Below are 27166 nucleotides of genomic sequence, written 5' to 3'. Positions count from 1 at the left end.
GACGTGATACTGCTGGCGATACGCCGGTTGTAAAGTGTAATTATTGGTGTGGTGGTGGCCCCAGCCAGGTTGGCACGACTGTGATCGACATTCATTACACACCTTCGGCAGTGCATTCCTGATAACGACACCACTGAGTGACAGACCCCAAGGTCAAGGAAGGTGGAGATACGCAGCGGAATACAGAGCAAACGGCTACAAAATGGCGAAGTGAGTGTGTTCATTTCATTTTGCTGTTGTTACGAATTACGGAATGAAATGGTGAGCAAGGCCACGTAGGTGGTCGCGAGCACGGGTGGAGCCGAATATCGAGTCAAGATGGCCTTGGCCGACAAAAAACGAAGGAATGACCGCGAACTCGCGAGCCAACTCAAACTTGTAGGAGCGAGGTTTGGGCCATTGCTGACCGGAATCTTCGAGGCTGCGTGACATCGACCCGAGTACCGGCCGGCACGTGAGCTTTGCTCAGCAGTAGTAGAGCCCTCCGAACGGCATGCCGAGACTGCAGCTGCCACCGTAGAGGCCGGCGCCGAACATGTTCCAGTAACCGAGCGGATAGGCCCAACCGGGGACGCCGCCGCAGCTGAAGCCGAAGCGGTAGGGTCCGAAGCCGCCCCAGCCTCCCCAGTTTCCCCATCCGCCGAGTCCCCAGCCGTAGCCGGCGCCGAGACCCCAGCCGAAGGATTCGTGGTTGTCGCCGTGCACGTCGTGGTGCTTGGTCTGCAGCGCCTCGATGGATTCCTTGGCGCCGGCAGGCTGCTCGATCTTCTCGACGGACCCCGTGAACTTGACGCCATCGGGTGTGGAGGCGGTCTGGGCCAGCTCGAGCGCCTTGGCTGGCGGCATGACGGCCGGCAGTTGGTCGACACCGGCGCCGGCAACGACGTTGGCCATGGCGACGATGGCGGCGATGGCGATGGCGGCGAACTTCATCTTTCTGGTCGCGGAGTACGAGTTGAACTGAAGGGTTGGTGTCGCTGGTGCGGTGGTGCTTGTAGTGCTGGTTGCAAGTTGCGTTGTGTGGGGTGAGGAGGCAAACGCGATGGAGTGGTCGTAGTCACGCACGGTCTCCGCATGCAGGCAGAACTGCGGGTCGATCTGCATCTTTCGTCGGCGAGGGTCGGCTGGTTTTCACTTTCACTTGCTGGTTGATGGTGACCGTGACAACGCACCGCGGACGATTCGGCTGAACTTCGTTCGTTTCTTTGGTGAGTTTGCTGTCTGTCGGTCGGTTGAGTTGACCATCACGCAACTGGGTGCCTCTCATCGGCCGTTGGTGCGATAGCGTAAGGTATCCGTTTGGACTTCGGGTGTTTGGATTTGTGTGGGAGGTCCTCGATGCGAGGTAGCGTGGCTGACGTTTGGCGCAGCTGTGGTGGCAATGCCACCGTGGCATCTATGACGTGATACTGCTGGCGATACGCCGGTTGTAAAGTGTAATTATCGGTGTGGTGGTGGCCCCAGCCAGGTTGGCACGACTGTGATCGACATTCATTACACACCTTCGGCAGTGCATTCCTGATAACGACACCACTGAGTGACAGACCCCAAGGTCAAGGAAGGTGGAGATACGCAGCGGAATACAGAGCAAACGGCTACAAAATGGCGAAGTGAGTGTGTTCATTTCATTTTGCTGTTGTTACGAATTACGGAATGAAATGGTGAGCAAGGCCACGTAGGTGGTCGCGAGCACGGGTGGAGCCGAATATCGAGTCAAGATGGCCTTGGCCGACAAAACGAAGGAATGACCGCGAACTCGCGAGCCAACTCCAAACTTGTAGGAGCGAGGTTTGGGCCATTGCTGACCGGAATCTTCGAGGCTGCGTGACATCGACCCGAGTACCGGCCGGCACGTGAGCTTTGCTCAGCAGTAGTAGAGCCCTCCGAACGGCATGCCGAGACTGCAGCTGCCACCGTAGAGGCCGGCGCCGAACATGTTCCAGTAACCGAGCGGATAGGCCCAACCGGGGACGCCGCCGCAGCTGAAGCCGAAGCGGTAGGGTCCGAAGCCGCCCCAGCCTCCCCAGTTTCCCCATCCGCCGAGTCCCCAGCCGTAGCCGGCGCCGAGACCCCAGCCGAAGGATTCGTGGTTGTCGCCGTGCACGTCGTGGTGCTTGGTCTGCAGCGCCTCGATGGATTCCTTGGCGCCGGCAGGCTGCTCGATCTTCTCGACGGACCCCGTGAACTTGACGCCATCGGGTGTGGAGGCGGTCTGGGCCAGCTCGAGCGCCTTGGCTGGCGGCATGACGGCCGGCAGTTGGTCGACACCGGCGCCGGCAACGACGTTGGCCATGGCGACGATGGCGGCGATGGCGATGGCGGCGAGCTTCATCTTTCTGGTCGCGGAGTACGAGTTGAACTGAAGGGTTGGTGTCGCTGGTGCGGTGGTGCTTGTAGTGCTGGTTGCAAGTTGCGTTGTGTGGGGTGAGGAGGCAAACGCGATGGAGTGGTCGTAGTCACGCACGGTCTCCGCATGCAGGCAGAACTGCGGGTCGATCTGCATCTTTCGTCGGCGAGGGTCGGCTGGTTTTCACTTTCACTTGCTGGTTGATGGTGACCGTGACAACGCACCGCGGACGATTCGGCTGAACTTCGTTCGTTTCTTTGGTGAGTTTGCTGTCTGTCGGTCGGTTGAGTTGACCATCACGCAACTGGGTGCCTCTCATCGGCCGTTGGTGCGATAGCGTAAGGTATCCGTTTGGACTTCGGGTGTTTGGATTTGTGTGGGAGGTCCTCGATGCGAGGTAGCGTGGCTGACGTTTGGCGCAGCTGTGGTGGCAATGCCACCGTGGCATCTATGACGTGATACTGCTGGCGATACGCCGGTTGTAAAGTGTAATTATTGGTGTGGTGGTGGCCCCAGCCAGGTTGGCACGACTGTGATCGACATTCATTACACACCTTCGGCAGTGCATTCCTGATAACGACACCACTGAGTGACAGACCCCAAGGTCAAGGAAGGTGGAGATACGCAGCGGAATACAGAGCAAACGGCTACAAAATGGCGAAGTGAGTGTGTTCATTTCATTTTGCTGTTGTTACGAATTACGGAATGAAATGGTGAGCAAGGCCACGTAGGTGGTCGCGAGCACGGGTGGAGCCGAATATCGAGTCAAGATGGCCTTGGCCGACAAAACGAAGGAATGACCGCGAACTCGCGAGCCAACTCAAACTTGTAGGAGCGAGGTTTGGGCCATTGCTGACCGGAATCTTCGAGGCTGCGTGACATCGACCCGAGTACCGGCCGGCACGTGAGCTTTGCTCAGCAGTAGTAGAGCCCTCCGAACGGCATGTCGAGACTGCAGCTGCCACCGTAGAGGCCGGCGCCGAACATGTTCCAGTAACCGAGCGGATAGGCCCAACCGGGGACGCCGCCGCAGCTGAAGCCGAAGCGGTAGGGTCCGAAGCCGCCCCAGCCTCCCCAGTTTCCCCATCCGCCGAGTCCCCAGCCGTAGCCGGCGCCGAGACCCCAGCCGAAGGATTCGTGGTTGTCGCCGTGCACGTCGTGGTGCTTGGTCTGCAGCGCCTCGATGGATTCCTTGGCGCCGGCAGGCTGCTCGATCTTCTCGACGGACCCCGTGAACTTGACGCCATCGGGTGTGGAGGCGGTCTGGGCCAGCTCGAGCGCCTTGGCTGGCGGCATGACGGCCGGCAGTTGGTCGACACCGGCGCCGGCAACGACGTTGGCCATGGCGACGATGGCGGCGATGGCGATGGCGGCGAACTTCATCTTCTGGTCGCGGAGTACGAGTTGAACTGAAGGGTTGGTGTCGCTGGTGCGGTGGTGCTTGTAGTGCTGGTTGCAAGTTGCGTTGTGTGGGGTGAGGAGGCAAACGCGATGGAGTGGTCGTAGTCACGCACGGTCTCCGCATGCAGGCAGAACTGCGGGTCGATCTGCATCTTTCGTCGGCGAGGGTCGGCTGGTTTTCACTTTCACTTGCTGGTTGATGGTGACCGTGACAACGCACCGCGGACGATTCGGCTGAACTTCGTTCGTTTCTTTGGTGAGTTTGCTGTCTGTCGGTCGGTTGAGTTGACCATCACGCAACTGGGTGCCTCTCATCGGCCGTTGGTGCGATAGCGTAAGGTATCCGTTTGGACTTCGGGTGTTTGGATTTGTGTGGGAGGTCCTCGATGCGAGGTAGCGTGGCTGACGTTTGGCGCAGCTGTGGTGGCAATGCCACCGTGGCATCTATGACGTGATACTGCTGGCGATACGCCGGTTGTAAAGTGTAATTATTGGTGTGGTGGTGGCCCCAGCCAGGTTGGCACGACTGTGATCGACATTCATTACACACCTTCGGCAGTGCATTCCTGATAACGACACCACTGAGTGACAGACCCCAAGGTCAAGGAAGGTGGAGATACGCAGCGGAATACAGAGCAAACGGCTACAAAATGGCGAAGTGAGTGTGTTCATTTCATTTTGCTGTTGTTACGAATTACGGAATGAAATGGTGAGCAAGGCCACGTAGGTGGTCGCGAGCACGGGTGGAGCCGAATATCGAGTCAAGATGGCCTTGGCCGACAAAAACGAAGGAATGACCGCGAACTCGCGAGCCAACTCCAAACTTGTAGGAGCGAGGTTTGGGCCATTGCTGACCGGAATCTTCGAGGCTGCGTGACATCGACCCGAGTACCGGCCGGCACGTGAGCTTTGCTCAGCAGTAGTAGAGCCCTCCGAACGGCATGCCGAGACTGCAGCTGCCACCGTAGAGGCCGGCGCCGAACATGTTCCAGTAACCGAGCGGATAGGCCCAACCGGGGACGCCGCCGCAGCTGAAGCCGAAGCGGTAGGGTCCGAAGCCGCCCCAGCCTCCCCAGTTTCCCCATCCGCCGAGTCCCCAGCCGTAGCCGGCGCCGAGACCCCAGCCGAAGGATTCGTGGTTGTCGCCGTGCACGTCGTGGTGCTTGGTCTGCAGCGCCTCGATGGATTCCTTGGCGCCGGCAGGCTGCTCGATCTTCTCGACGGACCCCGTGAACTTGACGCCATCGGGTGTGGAGGCGGTCTGGGCCAGCTCGAGCGCCTTGGCTGGCGGCATGACGGCCGGCAGTTGGTCGACACCGGCGCCGGCAACGACGTTGGCCATGGCGACGATGGCGGCGATGGCGATGGCGGCGAACTTCATCTTTCTGGTCGCGGAGTACGAGTTGAACTGAAGGGTTGGTGTCGCTGGTGCGGTGGTGCTTGTAGTGCTGGTTGCAAGTTGCGTTGTGTGGGGTGAGGAGGCAAACGCGATGGAGTGGTCGTAGTCACGCACGGTCTCCGCATGCAGGCAGAACTGCGGGTCGATCTGCATCTTTCGTCGGCGAGGGTCGGCTGGTTTTCACTTTCACTTGCTGGTTGATGGTGACCGTGACAACGCACCGCGGACGATTCGGCTGAACTTCGTTCGTTTCTTTGGTGAGTTTGCTGTCTGTCGGTCGGTTGAGTTGACCATCACGCAACTGGGTGCCTCTCATCGGCCGTTGGTGCGATAGCGTAAGGTATCCGTTTGGACTTCGGGTGTTTGGATTTGTGTGGGAGGTCCTCGATGCGAGGTAGCGTGGCTGACGTTTGGCGCAGCTGTGGTGGCAATGCCACCGTGGCATCTATGACGTGATACTGCTGGCGATACGCCGGTTGTAAAGTGTAATTATCGGTGTGGTGGTGGCCCCAGCCAGGTTGGCACGACTGTGATCGACATTCATTACACACCTTCGGCAGTGCATTCCTGATAACGACACCACTGAGTGACAGACCCCAAGGTCAAGGAAGGTGGAGATACGCAGCGGAATACAGAGCAAACGGCTACAAAATGGCGAAGTGAGTGTGTTCATTTCATTTTGCTGTTGTTACGAATTACGGAATGAAATGGTGAGCAAGGCCACGTAGGTGGTCGCGAGCACGGGTGGAGCCGAATATCGAGTCAAGATGGCCTTGGCCGACAAAAACGAAGGAATGACCGCGAACTCGCGAGCCAACTCAAACTTGTAGGAGCGAGGTTTGGGCCATTGCTGACCGGAATCTTCGAGGCTGCGTGACATCGACCCGAGTACCGGCCGGCACGTGAGCTTTGCTCAGCAGTAGTAGAGCCCTCCGAACGGCATGCCGAGACTGCAGCTGCCACCGTAGAGGCCGGCGCCGAACATGTTCCAGTAACCGAGCGGATAGGCCCAACCGGGGACGCCGCCGCAGCTGAAGCCGAAGCGGTAGGGTCCGAAGCCGCCCCAGCCTCCCCAGTTTCCCCATCCGCCGAGTCCCCAGCCGTAGCCGGCGCCGAGACCCCAGCCGAAGGATTCGTGGTTGTCGCCGTGCACGTCGTGGTGCTTGGTCTGCAGCGCCTCGATGGATTCCTTGGCGCCGGCAGGCTGCTCGATCTTCTCGACGGACCCCGTGAACTTGACGCCATCGGGTGTGGAGGCGGTCTGGGCCAGCTCGAGCGCCTTGGCTGGCGGCATGACGGCCGGCAGTTGGTCGACACCGGCGCCGGCAACGACGTTGGCCATGGCGACGATGGCGGCGATGGCGATGGCGGCGAACTTCATCTTTCTGGTCGCGGAGTACGAGTTGAACTGAAGGGTTGGTGTCGCTGGTGCGGTGGTGCTTGTAGTGCTGGTTGCAAGTTGCGTTGTGTGGGGTGAGGAGGCAAACGCGATGGAGTGGTCGTAGTCACGCACGGTCTCCGCATGCAGGCAGAACTGCGGGTCGATCTGCATCTTTCGTCGGCGAGGGTCGGCTGGTTTTCACTTTCACTTGCTGGTTGATGGTGACCGTGACAACGCACCGCGGACGATTCGGCTGAACTTCGTTCGTTTCTTTGGTGAGTTTGCTGTCTGTCGGTCGGTTGAGTTGACCATCACGCAACTGGGTGCCTCTCATCGGCCGTTGGTGCGATAGCGTAAGGTATCCGTTTGGACTTCGGGTGTTTGGATTTGTGTGGGAGGTCCTCGATGCGAGGTAGCGTGGCTGACGTTTGGCGCAGCTGTGGTGGCAATGCCACCGTGGCATCTATGACGTGATACTGCTGGCGATACGCCGGTTGTAAAGTGTAATTATCGGTGTGGTGGTGGCCCCAGCCAGGTTGGCACGACTGTGATCGACATTCATTACACACCTTCGGCAGTGCATTCCTGATAACGACACCACTGAGTGACAGACCCCAAGGTCAAGGAAGGTGGAGATACGCAGCGGAATACAGAGCAAACGGCTACAAAATGGCGAAGTGAGTGTGTTCATTTCATTTTGCTGTTGTTACGAATTACGGAATGAAATGGTGAGCAAGGCCACGTAGGTGGTCGCGAGCACGGGTGGAGCCGAATATCGAGTCAAGATGGCCTTGGCCGACAAAACGAAGGAATGACCGCGAACTCGCGAGCCAACTCAAACTTGTAGGAGCGAGGTTTGGGCCATTGCTGACCGGAATCTTCGAGGCTGCGTGACATCGACCCGAGTACCGGCCGGCACGTGAGCTTTGCTCAGCAGTAGTAGAGCCCTCCGAACGGCATGCCGAGACTGCAGCTGCCACCGTAGAGGCCGGCGCCGAACATGTTCCAGTAACCGAGCGGATAGGCCCAACCGGGGACGCCGCCGCAGCTGAAGCCGAAGCGGTAGGGTCCGAAGCCGCCCCAGCCTCCCCAGTTTCCCCATCCGCCGAGTCCCCAGCCGTAGCCGGCGCCGAGACCCCAGCCGAAGGATTCGTGGTTGTCGCCGTGCACGTCGTGGTGCTTGGTCTGCAGCGCCTCGATGGATTCCTTGGCGCCGGCAGGCTGCTCGATCTTCTCGACGGACCCCGTGAACTTGACGCCATCGGGTGTGGAGGCGGTCTGGGCCAGCTCGAGCGCCTTGGCTGGCGGCATGACGGCCGGCAGTTGGTCGACACCGGCGCCGGCAACGACGTTGGCCATGGCGACGATGGCGGCGATGGCGATGGCGGCGAACTTCATCTTTCTGGTCGCGGAGTACGAGTTGAACTGAAGGGTTGGTGTCGCTGGTGCGGTGGTGCTTGTAGTGCTGGTTGCAAGTTGCGTTGTGTGGGGTGAGGAGGCAAACGCGATGGAGTGGTCGTAGTCACGCACGGTCTCCGCATGCAGGCAGAACTGCGGGTCGATCTGCATCTTTCGTCGGCGAGGGTCGGCTGGTTTTCACTTTCACTTGCTGGTTGATGGTGACCGTGACAACGCACCGCGGACGATTCGGCTGAACTTCGTTCGTTTCTTTGGTGAGTTTGCTGTCTGTCGGTCGGTTGAGTTGACCATCACGCAACTGGGTGCCTCTCATCGGCCGTTGGTGCGATAGCGTAAGGTATCCGTTTGGACTTCGGGCGTTTGGATTTGTGTGGGAGGGTAGTCGTCAGTATACATACCATTCGTCGCCTCATGCGCTCGCACAGGGTGCTGCGCTGAAGAAGTTGATCATGATGATCGTGAAACAGAAGCTCGTCATTGAGCACCAATTTCAGAGAAACTATTGCCGTCCTGTGCTACAGTACCATGCTCCGCACCTGCTCGCGGTTACCTCTAACAGCGTAACCCTGGTGATGGCTCGTACACTTAAGCGAGCGGATCGACAACTGGATTCCATTGATTTAGTTGTGAAATGCCTTCAGTAATGTCATTATGAAGTAGGAATACAAGATCATGCACCTTCTACCCTAGTCGGGTTGCTGATATAGTGTTGCAGCCGCTTCTCGAAGTGCTTGGCGCCGTTCACGTGTGCGAGCGTTGTGACTTTCTGTTAGCTATTCCGCCGGCCTGTAGTGTCTGCAGGGAAATCGAAGACACGCTGGGGGAGTCGGCGAAGCTCCCGGAAGTTTAGCTGTAGCGTATTGCCAAAGGTAAATAGCAAAGTGAATAGGACACGAGGGACTCCTAGTACTGTGGCTAGTGAAGCCGCAGCTACTGTAATCTAGGCTAGTCATCAAGTTTGTCGTTGTGGCGCACTGGATTTCTGGCTGGTCATCAGCTTTGCGTTATGCTCCGCCTGCTTTTCGTTATGCACACGATTTGTTGTCGCAGTCATCACGTTTGCCGTTATTGACTGCGACCAGTTGGTGCTGAAGCTGCTAGCTTGGACAGGCTGGAGATTTCCTCCACTACACGGCCCGATCCTACGAGAATTGATTAATCGATCTGTGGGTACGCTTTAGTACCGGTAGAATTGCAACGCGACCAGCAGGGGGAAAGTGGCACGCCGTCTTGGCGGGTGACCACCATGGTAACTACCAAAAGCACGGGAAAGTCGGTGGTAGAAACCAACCCTCCCCGAAATTCCTCGACGTTGTCCTATGCGAGTAATTTTGCATCTGAATAGGGATACGCTTCAGTGAAATGTACACTACGACGCACCAACCAAGTGGCACGCCAAACACGATGATTAAAACATAACCATGAACCGACGAGTAGACCTGAAGCTCACCCCACACCGACCGCACCCCCGCTATTCGTGCATCCATTACTGAATACACCGGGCTAGGATCCCAATCGATGACCTGAACTCTACAAGCTAACCCCGACTCATCGATTACAACTACTGATATCAACAATGTCCGTCAATCTACTCGCAGGAACAGGACACCTGAAAATTCGCGCATCCACTTACAACTAAAAAGAAGACGAAAATTCGGAGGTCAAAACGGTGGTGCTGTTGAACAGCGTACAATCAACAGACCAAAAAACACGGCGAGCAAGAAAAAACGGGATTAGTAGTAAACTTTGCTATGGAACTCACAGAGAGCAACCAGACCTTCATCGGTCTCAAGTATACCGTGGCCACGGGGATCCGCGACAGTTAAGTCGCGGACAAGTACTGTAAAACGATAGATCCCTAAATACATAAATATATTCTCACTAAATCCGCGCTTCAGATTTATAACGTAGCTCTATCTGTTGCAACGTAGCTATAGCATCCCCACGTAGCTGTACCAGTTTTCACGTAGCTCCAGTATTTTCACATAGCTCTAGTATTTTCACATAGCTCTAGTATTTTCACGTAGCGCTAGCAGTTTTCATGTAGCTTAAGCAGTGATCAAGCTTTAGGAATGATTATCATGTACTTCTAACACTCAGCACGTTGCTCTGGTAATGACTGTCACTTAGTTCTAGTAGTTAATCGCATTGCGATGGTAATTGATCGCGAATGATCTGCACACCTGCGAGACCTCTTGCGCTCAGTTACCGATTCTCGTGTATGAAGACAAAAATGCTCCATGTTTGACATACACGCGAAGAGCAGCCGACTTTACTGATTAGCATTTCCCTAAAAAAAATATTTGGAAGAATCAGGAATCATTTCTCGACCTATTTCTTACGATCTGCACGTTTTTTCCGGACTTGTAGTTGATGCCTCTCTTTGTTTTAAAGCAAAAGTGAAGCTTGGCACATCTATCTAAAAGCGCCTTGGATCCACGAAGGCACCTGGCTTCTTAGCTGAATCGTAGTACGTCTTGAACTTGGCTGCAATTGCATTCTGCTCGTCCGTCGCCCGGTGGACGTTGAATACAGACGAAAGGAAGGTGTTCGGCTGTACTCCGTCCTCCACCCAGACTTTAAATTGTTTTTGCTGTATCTTCTCGGCTAGTACGGCTGTTGATGGGTTTGTGGTTGCCTTCTCCAAAGCTGTTGCAAGATTCATGTCGCCATCGAAATGTTTCAACTGTTGAGGTTGCACTTCGCTGTCTGATCGACTGGATCCCTACCGCGAGGCAGACGGACTGCGCGTGCTGGCACGTGCCACCGGGGTCTGTGATTGAAGATGGGAAGATCTCGCAACCTGATTGGCTGGACTATCTCTGATACTGGAATGTGATTGGACGACAACTTCAATTTGGGTGCTTATGATTTGCATGTGTTGAGTCAACCGTTTTGAGCCGCAGCCGTGACTAGGCGGATCAGTCTTACGACTGGCAACTTCGTTTGGACCGCAGCCGAGATCGTTTGGACCACATCTACAAGCCTCACCTACTAGGGAACATTGCATACAGTAGGGACTGCTAGCTGGCAAACACACTAACCTAAATCGAGCTCACTTTCGGATTTCCTTCCAACTACTCACTCGACTACCAAGCCTCATTCGCACACTCTCAATTGGTTATGAGCCCAAGCTACGCGGACACCGTCAAGCTCGTGGAAGATAACTACTTCCACTGGGAGTTCAACATGCGGATGAAGCTCTCGCGCAAGGGACTGCTGCCCTACATCATCAAGGCAGAGTTCGACCCGGTGAGCAACCGCACCACGGATGCATGGAAGACCGACGATCTGAAAGCCCTTGGAGTGATCGCTGGCGACGTCAGCCTCACATTCCAAGTCTACATCCGTGGTGCGATGACTGCGATGGATGCATGGACCATGCTCCAGGAGCAGTTCAACCGGAGCACGCTCAAGAACCGACTCCTCGTCACCAAGAAGCTGCATAACTTCAAGATGGAGCCCGGTACGCGGTTCACGACGCACGAGGACCGATTCAAGGAAATCGTGCTCCAAATGGAGACGATTGGTGAGCCTCTCGACGAGACCCGCCAACTCGTGCTACTGCTCGGCAGTTTGACCGATGAGTACCGGATGATCAGTACCGTGCTCGAGAACACGCCGAACATGACGCTCTCGTACGCAATCCAAGCGCTAGCTGGTGTTGAAGCCTCGGATGAATCGTCATCGGCTCAAGAGAAGGCGTTTGCTACGAAGAAGAAGGAGAATTTCAAGCATCGGTTCAACGGCAAGTGCTTCTACTGCAAGAAGACTGGTCACAAGGAATTCGAGTGCCGCAAGAAGAAGGTCGACAACGAACGTGGGCAAGTCGCGCAAGCTGCGTCCGACTTCGCGTTTACGGCAACGGGTGCGATGGACAAGTCGGAGTGGCTCGTGGACTCCGGTGCCAGCTCGCACATGACCAGCGTCCGGGACAAGTTCGTGTCCATGAAGGAGCTGAAGACGCCAGTCCGCATCACGATCGCGGATGGCACGAAGATCGACGCAGTTGCAAAGGGCACCGTCGGAATGAAGCTGATGGACGGAACGTCTGTCACGCTGTCGGATGTGCTATACATCCCTGAAGTTGATGGAAGCCTCATCTCGGTTGCGAAGCTGGCCGAGAAGGACGTCGTCGCGCAGTTCAGCAAGGACAAGTGTGTCTTTCGCTATGGCGATGCTACCGTCATGGAGGCCAATCGTTTTGGAAACGTCTACAAGTTGAAGACAGTGGGGGGCGAGGTGTGTCGTGCGGCGACGGCATCTCGTAAGGAGCCATGGGCCGTTGTGCACGCCCGTCTCGGCCACATCCCGTTCAAACGTTACGAACAGCTGTTGACCATGGCAGACGGAGTGCCTTACGTTTCGGATGGTGTCACAAGTGGTACCGTCTGCGCAGGCTGCTGCATGGGCAAGATGAGAGCGGACGACTATCCGCGCCACCCGGAGAAGCTCGTCAAGAGTGCAGGCGTACTGGATCTGGTCCACACGGACGTGATGGGTCCGATGCAGACCAAGACACCCGGTGGCTGCACGTATGTGGTAACCTTCATTGATGACTACTCACGTCACGTGACCATCTACTTCATGAAGGCCAAATCGGAAGTGCTGTCGAAGTTCAAGATCTTCAAGGCGGCAATGGAGAACGCAACAGGCAAGGCGATCAAGCGCCTACGTTCTGACAATGGTGGCGAGTACACGGGCAAGCAGTTCAAGGCCTACTTCGACCGCAGTGGCATCAAGCATGAAAAGACGGTGCCATACACGCCTCAGCAAAATGGACTGGCTGAGCGCATGAACCGAAGTTTGGTGGAGATGGCGCGCTGTATGCTCTACCACGAAGCCATTGAGAAAAGTGGTGGGCCGAAGCCGTAAACACGGCTGCGTGGATCATCAACCGGCTCCCCAACTCGGTGAACGTCAAGACGCCCTACGAAATTGTGCATGGAACCAAGCCGCAGCTCAAGAACATGAAAGTATTTGGTTCAGTTGGCTACGCGCACATTCCCGACGAGAAGCGCCGCAAGTTGGATGCTAAGGCCTTCAAGTGTCGATTCGTGGGCTACGAGGATGGTGTCAAGGGATACCGAGTTCTCAACGTGGCGACGGGAAAGGTGCAAATTGTGCGCACCGTGAAGTTCGTGGAAACAACAAGTCTGGATGACTTGGTGGAGAAAATGGAGCTGGATGACAATGAAGTCAAGGTGGAGCAGCCCAGCCATGGTGGGTATCAACCGGACGAGTCAGGACAAGTCGTGCCAATGGATTCTGAAGTTGGGGACGTTATCCCACTTCAACGTGACATGGGCGTAAACGATGCGATCGTGCCATACGGATCGACACATCATATGATTACCCGATCGCGTGCTCGCCACATTGACGAGACAACGGATCCTGAAGAGGCAGGCGCTCACAAGAAGCAAGTCGTGGCACCCTCGACTACTGGCACGAAGCGCCAGAAGATGATTCAAGGCAGAGTTCAGGTTAACGAGGACCAATATGCAATTGAAGGTGGCCAAGCAATGGCTGCAACGGAAGAGGTCCCGACGTCATATGAAGAAGCTATGGCGAGTGCGGACCAAGTGGAATGGAAGAGGGCTATGCAGAGCGAGTTGAAGTCGCTCGTAGCAAACAAGACATGGAAGTTGGTGCCGAGACCAGCTCACCAACGACCGATCGGCTGTCGTTGGGTATTCGCATTGAAACGCAACGAGAAGGGACAAGTCATTCGTCACAAGGCCCGTCTCGTAGCCAAGGGTTACTCGCAACGTCACGGCGTGGACTACGAAGAGACGTACGCCCCGGTGGCTTATCTCAACTCGATTCGCGCCAAACTGGCGAAGTGTGTCGCAGATGGATACGACATCGAGCAATGCGACGTCGACACCGCGTTCCTGTACGGCAAGCTGGAAGAAGAGATCTACATGGACTTGCCAGAGGGACTCCGAGATCTCTTGACACTTGCCGAAGAAGATGGTGAAGAGGACGTCGTCTGTATGTTGCTGCAAAGTTTGTACGGACTCAAACAGGCGTCACGAGTATGGAACGAAACGATTGACGCGCACCTCAAGGTGATGGGATTCAAGCCTGCTGACGCCGACCCGTGTGTGTACACAAGAGGGGATGGAGACGACCACTGCATTGTGTGTCTCTACGTGGACGACATGCTGATCGCATCGCGGGACAATGCGGTGATTACATCGGTGAAGGCTGGAATCGCGGAGAAGTTTCGAATCAAAGACCTCGGGCGCGCACGTTTCATTCTTGGAATTGAGATCGACTACAACATGGATCGCAAGACACTGAGGATCTCTCAACAAGCTTACACCGAGTCGATCATCAAGAAGTTTGGGCAAGAGAACGCGAAGCCGTGCACATCGCCTATGGAAGCTGGAGTTCATCTGACCAAGGCCGACGAACCGCAGGCGGAAGAAGAGAAGGCCAAGATGAAGTCGAAGCCCTACCGATCGCTGGTGGGCAGCCTGATGTACCTGGCATGTGGAACACGACCTGACATTTCGGTCGCCGTTGCCAAGTTGAGTCGTTTCCTGGAGAACCCTGGCCAGAAGCACTGGGACGCCGGAATCAAGGTAGTGCGCTACCTACTGAAGACCAAGGACGTGGGCATCACGTACGATGGGTTATGTGGAACCGAGCTCGTCGCCTACTCGGATGCGGACTGGGCCGGCAGCCGCGACGACCGTCGTACCGTAAGCGGGACGATGTTAATGATGTGCGGCGCTCCTGTGGTGTGGCGTTCGACGTATCAGAAGACTATCGCGTTAAGTTCTACAGAGGCCGAGTATATGGCGCTGAGCGAATGCGTGAAGGAGTGCGTCTGGATGCGCCGTCTATTGAAGGACATTGGCACTGAACAAGTGGGGGCTACGGTGATCTATGAAGACAACCAAGGCGCGATGGCATTGGCGAAGAATGTTGGATACCAAGCTCGCACGAAACACATCGACATACGCTACCACTTCATTCGCGAGAAGGTGGTGAGCAACGAAGTCGCGCTGGAGTATGTGGAGACCAAGAACCAGCTCGCTGACTTCATGACAAAGGGTCTATCGTCGAAGACGCTCCGCTACTTGATGATGTGTAGCAACGTTGGACCCAAGCTCGAGACATCGAATTGAGTGGGGGTGTTGAGGTTGCACTTCGCTGTCTGATCGACTGGATCCCTACCGCGAGGCAGACGGACTGCGCGTGCTGGCACGTGCCACCGGGGTCTGTGATTGAAGATGGGAAGATCTCGCAACCTGATTGGCTGGACTATCTCTGATACTGGAATGTGATTGGACGACAACTTCAATTTGGGTGCTTATGATTTGCATGTGTTGAGTCAACCGTTTTGAGCCGCAGCCGTGACTAGGCGGATCAGTCTTACGACTGGCAACTTCGTTTGGACCGCAGCCGAGATCGTTTGGACCACATCTACAAGCCTCACCTACTAGGGAACATTGCATACAGTAGGGACTGCTAGCTGGCAAACACACTAACCTAAATCGAGCTCACTTTCGGATTTCCTTCCAACTACTCACTCGACTACCAAGCCTCATTCGCACACTCTCAATTTCAACAACGTCTTGATCAAAGATTCGTCCAAATCGTGGCGATTCAAGAGTTTAATGTACGCTGTCATTGTCTCCAGTTTCCAGTTCACAAATGCTGCAGTTCCATCCCGTGGGAGCTTCAGTAACGCGTACACATCGTCAACAGTCTTGTCGCTCTTAAACCAACCCAACAGCTGCTCCCCCAACAACAAATTCGCAGTGTCATCCCCGCGTACCATTACCTTAGCTGCTAGCGCATGTACCACTTCCACCTCGTTATAGCTCGCCGTCAGGATCTTAATTGTTGAAAATTTCTGGGAGGGGTTCTTCTTGTTGAAATCTAAGACGTACGTTCTGAAAACGTTAAGGTTATCGGACCGGAATGCGTAGCTGTGGTCATTGTCCAGCTTTAACATCTTGAAGACCTTCTCCGGCAACTCATCTTTCGCCAGCCACTTCTGGAGTAGCAAGGCCTCCAACTTCTTAGCTTCTTTCATCGTACGCACTTCCTTTTTTGCACGCGTCAACATCGTTAACAACTTGCTTTCACCACCAAGCCCATTCGTCAAGGCGTCGAGTAAAGTTGTCGGGTGGGGGCTCTTTCTGTTCATATACTTGATGTAGTCTTCCAGTACCTTCATCTTCTGGGAACTCAGGACTTCGTATCCGCCTTCTCGAAGTTTCAGCAGATTAACAACATCGTCGGCGGACTTGCCCTCCTTGAACCATACTTGCTGTTGTTCTTTTTGCAAAACTTTCATTTCATCTGCGACCTTTTTGTTTTGCGTAGAACTTTGGGCACTCGCGAGAGCCGTCGCCACAACATCGTCACCGTATTTGGCTGACAGAGCTCCGGTCACCGTGATCTTACTCTCCGGGTACTTGTTGTTGAACATCTTGACGTACTCGGACAAGGTTTCCAGTCTTGAGTTGCGCAGTGTCGACGATATCATCGCCTAGTTTCAACTTGTTCAGCACCTGTACTCCGTCGTCGGCGGAGTGCAAATATGACTGCAACATTCCGACGTCGTGGGCCCTCACCGCGCCCTCCTTGACCTTGGACGCGCCCGCCTTAGCCAACTCCGTGATCTTGTCAAGAACGCCAGCCCTCTCCTCCTCATTGTTGTCATGACTTCGTAGCAATCTCATGGATGGTGTGTTGCTCACGTGGTCAGACCGATCTGTGGTCAGGTAGGCGACTGACGTCGCAGCGGAGGCTGTGCTCGTACCGATGCATGCAAGAAGCAGAGCAACAGCCGAGAGTACGACGAAGTACGGATGCATCGTACACAACGCTGTCGTACCAACCGTACGGGTGCTTCAGAAGAAAATCGTAAAATGGTGAATTGAATCAATTCAATTGATCATCTAAGTGGTGAGGTCCAGGATGGTGACGTGCTGTACGGTTCGTACGTGATGAGTAGGCTAAGCTGGTTCGGATGGGGGGGGGGCGCTCAATTCTACATGGATAAAGTACAGTAATAACCACTGGTTATTAACCAAGCATCACCAAGGATTTAGGACTCAGTAGGAAGGGGCTTGCGTCGCAAATCCCATTTCTTTGAAGGCGAGACCTGCGGGTTTGAAACCCATCACACAAGTCTGGACATTTTGACGAAAAAACATGTGGCACCTCCTTTTTTTCACAGGATGAACATCCGGGAGATTGATAACTTCATATCGAGGCTGTAAAACACAGTACCTCATATCATGGCAAAACTACTAACTCCAGGCATGAGCGTCGTGCTCTCTTTTCCTTAAAAGTACATGTACACGCTACTGAGACCGTGGCTCACAGGATAGGAGCGCCGCAGTGGAGGTGTCCTAGAGTATGGCCATCTGTCACTGGAGCGACAGATCCGGACCTTCACATCACAATCTGCTTTCATGAGGGTACAGTACCGGTAGTACTTTGAAGTACTCTACCGACGTTCCTTTGTAATAGGGCACCCCCCTCACATCCTAAGAAAAGCAGATTGGCCAGGGAGCTCGTACGACTGGGATAATCCTTTGTCAAAGGGCACCCGAGTACATACTTTGCACATGTGTAGGTAGAAACAGTGACATCCTCCCACACAGTTTCCTCAGAATTATGTTATAACTCTTGTTTCTTGGTGAAATATCAGCATATAAACGACCAGACTCCATAAAAAGCATCGACGGGATGATGTAAGCGAGACACTGATTACACGGCTAACAAACATAGGTCGAAATTCACCAAATCCGAAGAAAAGGAGTGCTAAACACAAAACAAACAACAAATCCGATCAAAGACAACCAAACATAGCTCTACTGCAGGGCTCGTAAACGGACCAAACCGAAATAGGAGGTATGGAGGGACAAACTGTAGTTAAATGCACAAACATTATATGATTTTTAATAATTACCAAACAAATCTGCAAAAATGCTATCACATTGAACAGGATGATAAATTTTAGGGCTGTGCCCCGAGCTCTACTCTTGTATTTCAAATCCTTGCATCTTTTTTGGGCACGCTGTAACGGGGTATCCCTATTACAAAGGAAATTCGGTAGTACACACACGATGTTCTTTGCTTTGGTATCCCAAATAGTGATACCTTCTTCTTAGTAGAGCTAGGGTGCTCTCCCGACGACACATGATATACTATTTCAAGTTAAAACATCCTCTAACCTTCAAATTGAGCAATTCCCGCTGCATTTATTCCAGATCTAAATCCCGAGAAGGTATCGGAATAGAATGGGAGTCCCCCTCCGCCAGATTTTTCATTGGCTTCCAGACTGACAGATGGCCCTTTTCTGGTGTACTCCCAACCAAATTTGGGATTTGGTCCGTCCAAAACGTTGCGGCAATCGCTCCATTATCATCCATCACGTCATGACTACCGAATTTGAGAATTCCTATATGATACCCCAGGAAGCTTGAAGTTGTCACGTTGTACTTGTACACGAGATGTACAGGTGAACTGCACAAGAACGCAAATGCAACGATGCACGTGTTCTCATGTAGTTAGGCTTCTTCCTCGTCGGTAGTCAGTGTATCGATGTTGCGAGCAGGATCAACCGATACGTTCGCAAGCGCTGTCACTCACTTCGCTATGTAGAGTTGGTACAACGAACGAGCTGTTCCTCTACCTCCGGCAGCAGTGTAGCTCTCGCCCCCATTGCACGAGCATTAGGGCCGTTCTTAACGGAGCGGGTGTGCGGTAGGCTCGGTAGGCCCGGGTAGGCTGCGCACCGGCTCTATGCAGCAGTCGGGACTACCTCGAGGGAATTTTCGATCATGGATCGGTAGGCTCCCTACGCACACCACGAGGGTGTGTGTGTGCGCTGTCCGTGGTAGGCTGCCCAGATTCTGACTCTCCATCCAAATGGAACGCCCTCGAGGGTTGCTGCGCACCATTGTCCAGCCCAGCGCGAGCTCCTCTGACTTGCTCTCGGGTCCCAGCGCTGACGACGTGTCTACCTCCGACACCCAGGACACGACCATCGCATGCACCTTCCGTCCTCTCGCTCAAGCAGACGAGTTGTCTGGCCGTAGTGGCGGCAGTCATTCTCCCCGCCTAGCGCAGTATGCGAGCAGCGAATCCACGCTCCCCCCACCAGCGCGACACGAGTATCACCAGGCAGAGGAGGAGAAGTGTGAGGATATCGTCGAAAGCAGTGGACGCGCTGATGCCCTGCTCGCTGGCCATGATTTTGTTCGCACGTCGGCGTCGGCTTCCGCTGGTGCTGCTTCTCTATACCCTGAACTGGACTCTATCACTCTCGGCGACGTTGAAGTCATTATGGAGGAACTCACATCTAGCGAGCGTGCAGGTGATGATCAGTACACGGAGCAGCACACGGAGCAAGTGCAGAACGAGAAAAAAATATTCCTGTACATCAAAGATCTACCCGGGTCGTCGTTTCAGTACAAGCAACTACGATTTTTGTGCAAGAAGCTAGGTGTCCATTGCTACAAGAACAAGACCAAAGCAGCTATGGTCGACTTGATCATTCAGAGGAAGATTAACGAGACTTCTTACGATGCGTTGTTTGAGAAGAAGAAAACTCGAAGTGATCCACCCCTGAAGCAGAAGCAATGCCCTTTTAGACTTTTGAACGTTTTGTTTTCTGACGAATTTGCTGGACGATTAGCCAGTCTTGGTGACGTGAATCCTGCTATTATCGTGTACCATTGTGCGGAGAAGCTGCAGTAGATATGGAAGAATCTGCTAAAGGACTACAGTCAGCCATGCATAAACTTCAAATACAACTTCAAATACAGCTTCGTGACTACACTTTGCAAACTCGGCTGCTGTCCTCTCGATCTCTTCGTGTGTTCTCGGAAGCTTGATGGCCAGAGCAGGGCATGTGGTTATTGCGTTAACCCCCTTGTAGAGGCAGCGATAAAATGAAGCGTGGCTAATGTGGCCAATAGTGCAAATGTCGAGGTAAGATCCGCCAGCTAGCCATCGCAGTGTATAGTGCAAAACTACCTCGGTAGAAATCGGGGCTTCGCCCGTGCGAACCGTCGACATGAGCGCATCTACCTGCAGATTTGGGCGCAGCAACTCCAACAGATGATAAAAAAACCTTCATCCATCCGATAATTCCTCTCAAACGAGCTTCGCCGCCGTTGGACTGCTACGTGGTCGCTCCAAATGATCCGCTGCTGACAGAAATAATCTTCTCTAATGGCAAGCGCCTGCGTCGCTGCAGCGACAAACACGACAATGTCATTCATCTCTTCATCACTGGACGAACTGCTCCATTCCTCGTCGTCCGTATCGATTAGCTGAGGGAACATACGTAGTATCTGCCACAGGGGGTTCGGGGCGTTTTGTGAATGAGACAATTTCTCGGACACAGGTACAGTCTGGTACAGCGGCCTACCGCCCTACACTCCGTCATTCTTAACGACGACGCGCAGAGTGGTACTCTCTACGCACACCGCACACCCAACCTACCGCTCCGTTAAGAACGGCCCTTAAGATGAATGGCTGTCCCCCACTCACATTGCTTAGCTACGAAGTCACGCTACATGAACCACGAGTAAATCTGCCGCTTTTTCGGAGGACCTCGGCGTTCTGCTCGCTCTTTGCAAAATAACTGGCTGTTTTGGCTCGGTTCTTATGGCAAATCCAGGTGCTGCTTGTTGCTTTTGTTGCAAATTGAATTGTGTCTGCTATTGTCTTGCTTATCCTAATCGGTTCAATCCTCTCTGCTCGTCTTCTATATGTAGTGCCCCTGGGTGCGGACCTGTACCCGAAGGAAGCCGCTCTGGGCTGCCAGAATGCATGTCGATTACGCTGTGCTGTTTACCCCAGCAGTTGGCTGCAGAGTGCTGGTGCGGTGCCACGGAGTGCTGGTCTCGATTGCTAGAGCTTGCCAACCTCTCCGGGATGCTGGTGGTGGTTGTTCTTGGTTGTTCTTGCAGCCAAGGAATGTAGGTAGTCGACGAAGTGTTGCATGCATGCGATGCGGGAGGAGCATGGCTGTGAGAATCCCCACAGTGCCCCCCAAGCCGCGCTTACTCTTGCAGAGCAGCAACTGCGGCGCGAAGTCCGTCGGACGAGCTCTCGGCAACATACTCAGCCACTTTGGCTGGCACATCGTTGAACAGTTCTTCCAGACCTTCGTAAGAGTTCTCTGCATCCTCCAAACCTTGCCACGATACCTCCAATTCCCAGCGCGATAGCTCGTCATTGTAGCGCGCGCCGCAGAATCGCTCGACGTTGAGGAGAAGCCCTTGGTTGGAGACATGGTGCATCATTTCCTCAGTGATATCGAGGCTTGAGTCAGCGTAGAATTTCAAACGGGAACCGTGTACATCATGACGGGCTTTGGTGATGAGATGTTCAATGATGAACGAATGCGAGAGGGCATCAATCACCTTGAAAGGCCCGACCCAACGGACCATGAGTTTATTCCCTGGTAGTCGAGCATCCACTCGAGACCATAAAACAAAGTCTCCTTCCGAAAAGTTGCATGGGGCCCCTTTCTTTGCTGCCATTTGCTGTAGTTGACGGCGCTCACGTATGTCCGCAACCTCTTTGTGCATTCCTGGAGGCTGCGGCGTAGCTCATCAATGCGCTTCACAATGGCCGGCTTGCTCAGATCGACCGCAATCGGTTCGTCGTCGTGGCTGCGATGCGGATTCCAAATCACATCCAGTGCACTAGTAGGTGGCAACCCCGTGAAAAGCTCCACAGGAGCCTTGTCACCCAATGATGGTAGCTCCGTGTGGTTCAAATTAGCTTGGACTACCGGAAGCAAGTATGGCCACTCCTTCGTGTCCAGCTGATACTTCATAAGGAGCACTCTGAGCACCTGCAGGACATCGCGGTTCACTCGCTCAACAGTGCCGTTGACCCACGGACTGTACGGCGGCGTGAAGCCCTGCTTGCTTTTCAACCGGCTGCTAAGCAGATTCAACACCGAGTTGCGAAAATGGGTGCCACAGTCAGACTGCCAGGTCTCCGGAGATCCGAATCGCTTATACCAGTCCGTGATGGCTTCAGCGGCTACGAACGCAGTCGGGGAACTGCAAGCGACCAACTCGCAGAAATGCGTCAAATCGTCCTTCAACACGAGTACGTAGCGCAGGTCCCCATGGCTTGGAGTCAATGACAAAAAGTCCCAGTGCAAAACCTCATTACGTCTGCTGCACTTTAGCGTAGGTCCCCACGGGCGCTGAATCACATGCGGTCCCTTTACGTGCTTGCACAATAGACACGTTCTCACGAATCGCTTGATAATACCAGTGGCATCATCCAATGCAAAGCGACTCATTGCGATCAGCATTGCCTGCTCTCCTCGATGTCCTTGGGAGCCAGCGTGGGCTACGACCAATATGCGAGCCAGCAAACGCTTTGCTGCTGCAGGAATCCATGGCTTGTCGTCAACACACACCAAACCATCCACCACTGTGTGGTCAGGTGGTGCTGATCGTACATGCCTCTGCTGAGCGTCTGCAAGACTTTCGTTTGAAGGCCAGTGAAACGCGCTGTCCTCCAATGGTCGATGCTGCGAGATTTCTTGCGCGCTGCGGGTACGCACAAAGTTAATCTTCTTCACGGACTAACTGCTGTCCCGCACATGCCACCACCTCGACACGATGTCCGCCCATAGGTTATTCGCTCCGGGAATATGCTCGATTGTGTAGATGTACTGTAACGGGGTTACACGTACAAGTGGCTACAAGCCACTTGTGACTTTAACAGATAGGATATCTGTTAATAGTTTTAGATACTTCCTCACCTTGGTGTAAGTTACACCAATGGATACATTGAAGTGGGCCACCACAATGAGTGGTCCACACATACCCAAAGATCCTATTGGTAGAAAGCAGCATCTTTCTACCAATCAGATATATGCATATTAGCGGGGCTCTGACAGCCAGCCGCTGTCAACCCCTTTCATAGACGATAAACACTTTTAGCAGATTTAGGAGGAAGATCAATTTACAAACAATACAGTTCTCATTTTACCTAATCGAAGTCACTTGGAATCCTTTCTGATTTAATTTATATTTGTGTATTCAAATATAATTAACCTAAGTAATTACTAAGTACTTACGCTTCCTCATACACGCAGCGCGACGTGTAAGCTAAAGTAGTGAGTCAAGTTAGACCAAAGCACTTTGTAGTCCGTCCAACGACCGACTGCTTGACGTTCGTACTCGGTGTACGAACGCGGAGCCGAGGACCACATGAGCACGGAGGTGCCCATGGAGAGCTCCAACACGCCTGCAACGCATGTTGCACGCGCTGACTGCCCCCACCTGTCTGACCCAGAGTGGGAAGCCCTCCAACGACTGTCAACAGTCATTGGAGAAGCGGCGATAGCTACGATGCTGCGCACGCTATCGCCGACAGAGCAACATGGTGTTGATCTGGGATTCATCATGAAGGAGAAGCGTGATGCTGCTTCCTCAGTGACGGCGTCATCAGGGACGACACCGCGTGCTCAATCATTAAAATTGAGCGTAAGCAATTACCTGGGAAGAGAGGGCGAGCCTCTCCTCCGGTGACTTGTCGAGCTCGACACAGCCATAGCGGCTCGACGCATCGTCGACCCGCTGTCGAAGGTCGCGTTCGCCATGTCCTGCTTTGGCGGACGCGCAAGGTGTTGGGCGTATGGACGCCGACTCTCTGATCCTACGTGCTTCAGCACGTACGATGTGTTCAAAGAGGAGCTCAAACAAGCGTTTGAGCCCCCGCAAAACGAGTTCCGGTCGAGGGCGGAGTTCCTCGACCTTCAGCAGGGTAAGCATGACGTTCATTCTTACTCGCAGCGCGCACGATACTTGGTCTCAAATATCGTGGCGAATCCAATTGACGAAGCGACTAAGGTCGTCACGTTCATGAAGGGGCTTAGAGATGGGCCTGTGAAGACCTATCTCTTCCGAGAGTACCCGAGTACTCTCGAAGCTGCAATAACTCTTGCCATGCAAGAAGAGTTTAGCCTGCGGCAGGCTAAACTCCATGTAAACGTACCGAGGCCGCAACCGCGCCCGGTAGCGAGGACGGGAGGTCCAGAACCAATGGACCTCTCGAATGCAACAACTGCTGGTTACCAGCAGCAGGGAGGTAACGTGCGATGCTTCCGTTGCGGAAGGATCGGTCACTTTGCACGGGAGTGCACAGCTCCCATGCCCCCTGGAGGAGGCCGTCGTGGAGATGCTAGGCATCGCCGCGGACCAACAAAAAACGCGAACATCCAGTAGGCGCGGGGCGCCCTACTGGTAATGCAGTCACGCGTGCCGACATCGGGCACGCGACACTGAGGACTGCAGCCCCCAGTGAGACTAGCTCTCGCTGCAAGAAACAAGATGACAGGCCGAACCTAGTCATCTTGAAGGTTTACTCGAAGAGAGCGAGTGACTCTCTTCGAGCTTTGGTAGATTCAGGCGCGTCGAACAACTTTGTTCGACTACGAAGCCTGCCGAGACTTGACTTCGAGGAGGTCGATACACCTCGAAGTCTTCTGGAGGTACTACTGGCAACAGGTGCCATCGTAAAGACCGAGAAGCGCGTCGTGAACGTGCGCTTCTCGTACAAACAACGGGTGTTTGTCGAACACTTTATCGTCCTGGACTTGGACGATAAGTTCGACGTTGTTATGGGCATGCCGTGGCTTGCACGGCATGATCCGGTAATTGACTGGAAGAAGCGCACGCTCGTGCGCTTCGGTCGCGACTGCGGAACAGAGAGCGATGGTCCTGTTACCGCAGCGCACGCACCGGCTGGTGCGCGCGGCTCACCAGTCGAGACAGCGCTTAACGCTGCTGTCCCGGAGTGCCCAAGAAGTGCGCGAGGGCGCGCACAAGTGAGACCAACGTCGGCAATGCTGCCGACGTCGGAAGAAAAAGATGTGTTGGTTCCGGGAACCAACACCCACGTTCAAGCGTGTAAGGGACAGTCCCTGGCCCGAAGAGGTCAGGTCGACAACGACGCGTCGGCTGCGGGAGCCGACGCACCCTCGGTCATGAGGGACTCCGCCAATGAATGGCGTCGAGGCGACGAAGGTGTGTCAACTCCGGGAGTTGACGCTGCAAACAGTGCGGGCGGTTGCAAACGTACCGCACTGACGCAATTTGCATTCTGTCGTGCAGCCGGGCTGCACGATGAAGCGCCATGCGATCAAGCCGGGCTTGATATCGCGCGCCCGCAGACAGGGTCTGCCGGCGAAAGGTCACACTACCGTGCAGCCGGGCTGCACGAAGGAAAATGCGGTCAAGCCGGGCTTGATACCGCGCGCCCGCGGACAGGGTCCGCCGTCGAACAACTGTCCACGGCCAGGCCTGGACCAGAAGGACAACTGTGTGGAGCCGGGCTCCGCACAACAAGAAGATGGCGCATGCGAAGAACGCTGCTCAAGTCTCGGGCCGGGACCGAGACGCAATGAGAACAGTCTGCTGGGCAGACTGAGGCGGTGACGCCGGATGTCGAGACGCTAAGCGCCTTGACGCGCACCGATACTGGATTCCAGCATCGTGACATGGAACTCGCTAATCCTCCGACAACGGCGTCGGAGTTGACTTCGCTTCCAGCCATGAGCTGGAAGCGCTTCACACGCGACTTGCACGATGGACGCATCGAGCAGGTTTGCGTTCTTTCGAACAGCGAAAGAACGGAGAGCGAGAGCGAAGAGCTGAGACAGCTCTTCATGGGAAGTACCACTGAGAGTGAAGACACTCTCAGTGCGAAGACGAAGCGAGAGCGCTTCGAGGAACAAGGTTGGGACTCGCTGAAGTCGAGTCCCTATTACGAATTGTTGAGGGAGTACAAAGACGTACTCCCGGAAGAGATTCCTGCGGAGCTTCTGCAGGATAAGGGCATTCAGCACGAGATTGATCTCGTGCCGGGCACGAAGTACAGTGTCACGCGGCAGTGGCCACTGCCGCGAGAGCAAGTGAAAGCGATCGACGACTTCTTTGAAAGTCGTCGTAAAGCAGGACAAGTGCGGGAATCAAAGTCCCCGCACAGTGCTCCGACGTTCTGTGTCAAGAAGCCACAGGGCGGATGGCGCATCGTTCATGCCTACAACAAGCTGAACGATGCGACGGTACCGGCGCAGACGCCGATACCACGAAAAGATGTTATCATCGATTCGATGGCCGGGAGCACCGTTTACAGTGCTCTCGACTTGCGAGATGGATTCTATCAGATCCTAATGCGTGAGAGCGATATCCCTCTCACGGCAGTGAGCACGCCAAGCGGCATGCTCTGGGAATGGCTAGTGATGCCACAGGGGCTTAAGAACGCCCCTGCGACTTTCAACAGGTGCGTGACGCACTTGTTGCGCTCGGTGCGCGACTTCGCACCGAGCTACTTCGATGATGTATTCATCCACAGCCGGGCTGTGGACGGGAAGACCGACGTAGAGATGCACAGGGTGCATCTCCGGCAGCTACTTGAGCTTATGCGAAAGCATATGCTCTACGCGAACCTGAAGAAGTGTATCGTCGGGGCGAGCGAGATACCCGTCCTCGGGTGTCTCGTAGGGAAGAATGGCGTTCGCCCTGACCCGGAAAAGGTCAGAGTGGTTAACGAATGGCCAACGCCTTCAAGTGTTAAGGAACTGAGGCAGTTCCTTGGCTTGACCACGTACTTGTGCAAGTACGTGGAGGACTATGCGGGCAAGATCCGCCCGCTGTCACAGCTTCTCAAGAAGGAAGCTGTGTGGAATTGGACAACCGATTGCCAAAAGGCATTCGATGCAGTCAAGCGGGGCTTGACTGAGGCACCGATCTTGGCAGTAGCTGACCAAGATCGCCCATTTCACGTAGTGTGTGACGCATCCGATTTCGCGATCGGATGCGCGTTGATGCAGCACGATCACGAGGGCCGTGATCGTGTCGTCTACTACCAATCGCGTCAGCTGAAGCCAGTTGAGCGCAACTATCCGGTACATGACAAGGAACTCCTTGCCATGAAATACGCACTCGCAAAGTTCCGAGTGTATTTGCTTGGAAGTAGACCGTTTGTGGTCTACACCGACCATGCATCACTGCGCACTGCCGTGAAGTCACCACACATATCACAAAGAATGGCGAGATGGCTCTCATTCTTTGCGGAGTATAACTTCCGGATCGAATACAAACCCGGAAGATTGAATGTGGTGGCCGACGCGTTATCACGTCGGCCGGACTACGCAGAAGCTGCTGACGTCAATGCCATTGACGCCATGCGATCG

The 27166-nt window shown here is 54.4% G+C and overlaps 8 protein-coding genes across 8 annotated transcripts; 1 reads left to right on the top strand and 7 right to left on the bottom strand.

The window, feature by feature from the left end:
* Window positions 1-465: 465 nt before the first annotated feature.
* Window positions 466-933, bottom strand: IUM83_13173 (uncharacterized protein; the record flags this gene model as incomplete). The annotated part of the gene is made up of 1 exon (XM_067937832.1): window positions 466-933. One exon carries the CDS (start codon window positions 931-933, stop codon window positions 466-468), a length of 468 nt encoding a protein of 155 aa, XP_067786992.1.
* Window positions 934-1864: 931 nt separating this feature from the next.
* On the bottom strand, window positions 1865-2332 carry IUM83_13172 (uncharacterized protein; the record flags this gene model as incomplete). Its single annotated transcript, XM_067937831.1, has 1 exon — window positions 1865-2332. One exon carries the CDS (start codon window positions 2330-2332, stop codon window positions 1865-1867), a length of 468 nt encoding a protein of 155 aa, XP_067786960.1.
* Window positions 2333-3262: 930 nt separating this feature from the next.
* IUM83_13171 (uncharacterized protein) lies at window positions 3263-3730 on the bottom strand (the record flags this gene model as incomplete). Its single annotated transcript, XM_067937830.1, has 1 exon — window positions 3263-3730. One exon carries the CDS (start codon window positions 3728-3730, stop codon window positions 3263-3265), a length of 468 nt encoding a protein of 155 aa, XP_067786962.1.
* Window positions 3731-4661: 931 nt separating this feature from the next.
* On the bottom strand, window positions 4662-5129 carry IUM83_13170 (uncharacterized protein; the record flags this gene model as incomplete). Its single annotated transcript, XM_067937829.1, has 1 exon — window positions 4662-5129. The coding sequence occupies one exon, from the start codon at window positions 5127-5129 to the stop codon at window positions 4662-4664; it is 468 nt and encodes a 155-aa protein (XP_067786993.1).
* A 931-nt stretch (window positions 5130-6060) lies between these two features.
* On the bottom strand, window positions 6061-6528 carry IUM83_13169 (uncharacterized protein; the record flags this gene model as incomplete). Its single annotated transcript, XM_067937828.1, has 1 exon — window positions 6061-6528. One exon carries the CDS (start codon window positions 6526-6528, stop codon window positions 6061-6063), a length of 468 nt encoding a protein of 155 aa, XP_067786852.1.
* A 930-nt stretch (window positions 6529-7458) lies between these two features.
* Window positions 7459-7926, bottom strand: IUM83_13168 (uncharacterized protein; the record flags this gene model as incomplete). Its single annotated transcript, XM_067937827.1, has 1 exon — window positions 7459-7926. One exon carries the CDS (start codon window positions 7924-7926, stop codon window positions 7459-7461), a length of 468 nt encoding a protein of 155 aa, XP_067786928.1.
* Window positions 7927-15505: 7579 nt separating this feature from the next.
* IUM83_13167 (Secreted RxLR effector peptide protein) lies at window positions 15506-16652 on the bottom strand (the record flags this gene model as incomplete). The annotated part of the gene is made up of 2 exons (XM_067937826.1): window positions 15506-16459; window positions 16545-16652. 2 exons carry the CDS (start codon window positions 16650-16652, stop codon window positions 15506-15508), a joined length of 1062 nt encoding a protein of 353 aa, XP_067786885.1.
* Window positions 16653-18852: 2200 nt separating this feature from the next.
* Window positions 18853-19683, top strand: IUM83_13166 (uncharacterized protein; the record flags this gene model as incomplete). Its single annotated transcript, XM_067937825.1, has 1 exon — window positions 18853-19683. The coding sequence occupies one exon, from the start codon at window positions 18853-18855 to the stop codon at window positions 19681-19683; it is 831 nt and encodes a 276-aa protein (XP_067786929.1).
* Between the last annotated feature and the right edge of the window lie 7483 nt (window positions 19684-27166).

Source organism: Phytophthora cinnamomi (genome assembly GCF_018691715.1).
Source record: "Phytophthora cinnamomi strain GKB4 chromosome Unknown Contig63, whole genome shotgun sequence".
Lineage (NCBI taxonomy): Eukaryota > Oomycota > Peronosporomycetes > Peronosporales > Peronosporaceae > Phytophthora > Phytophthora cinnamomi.
The sequence above is the reverse complement of the archived record's forward strand: the minus strand, read 5'-3'. Positions and strand labels throughout refer to the sequence as shown.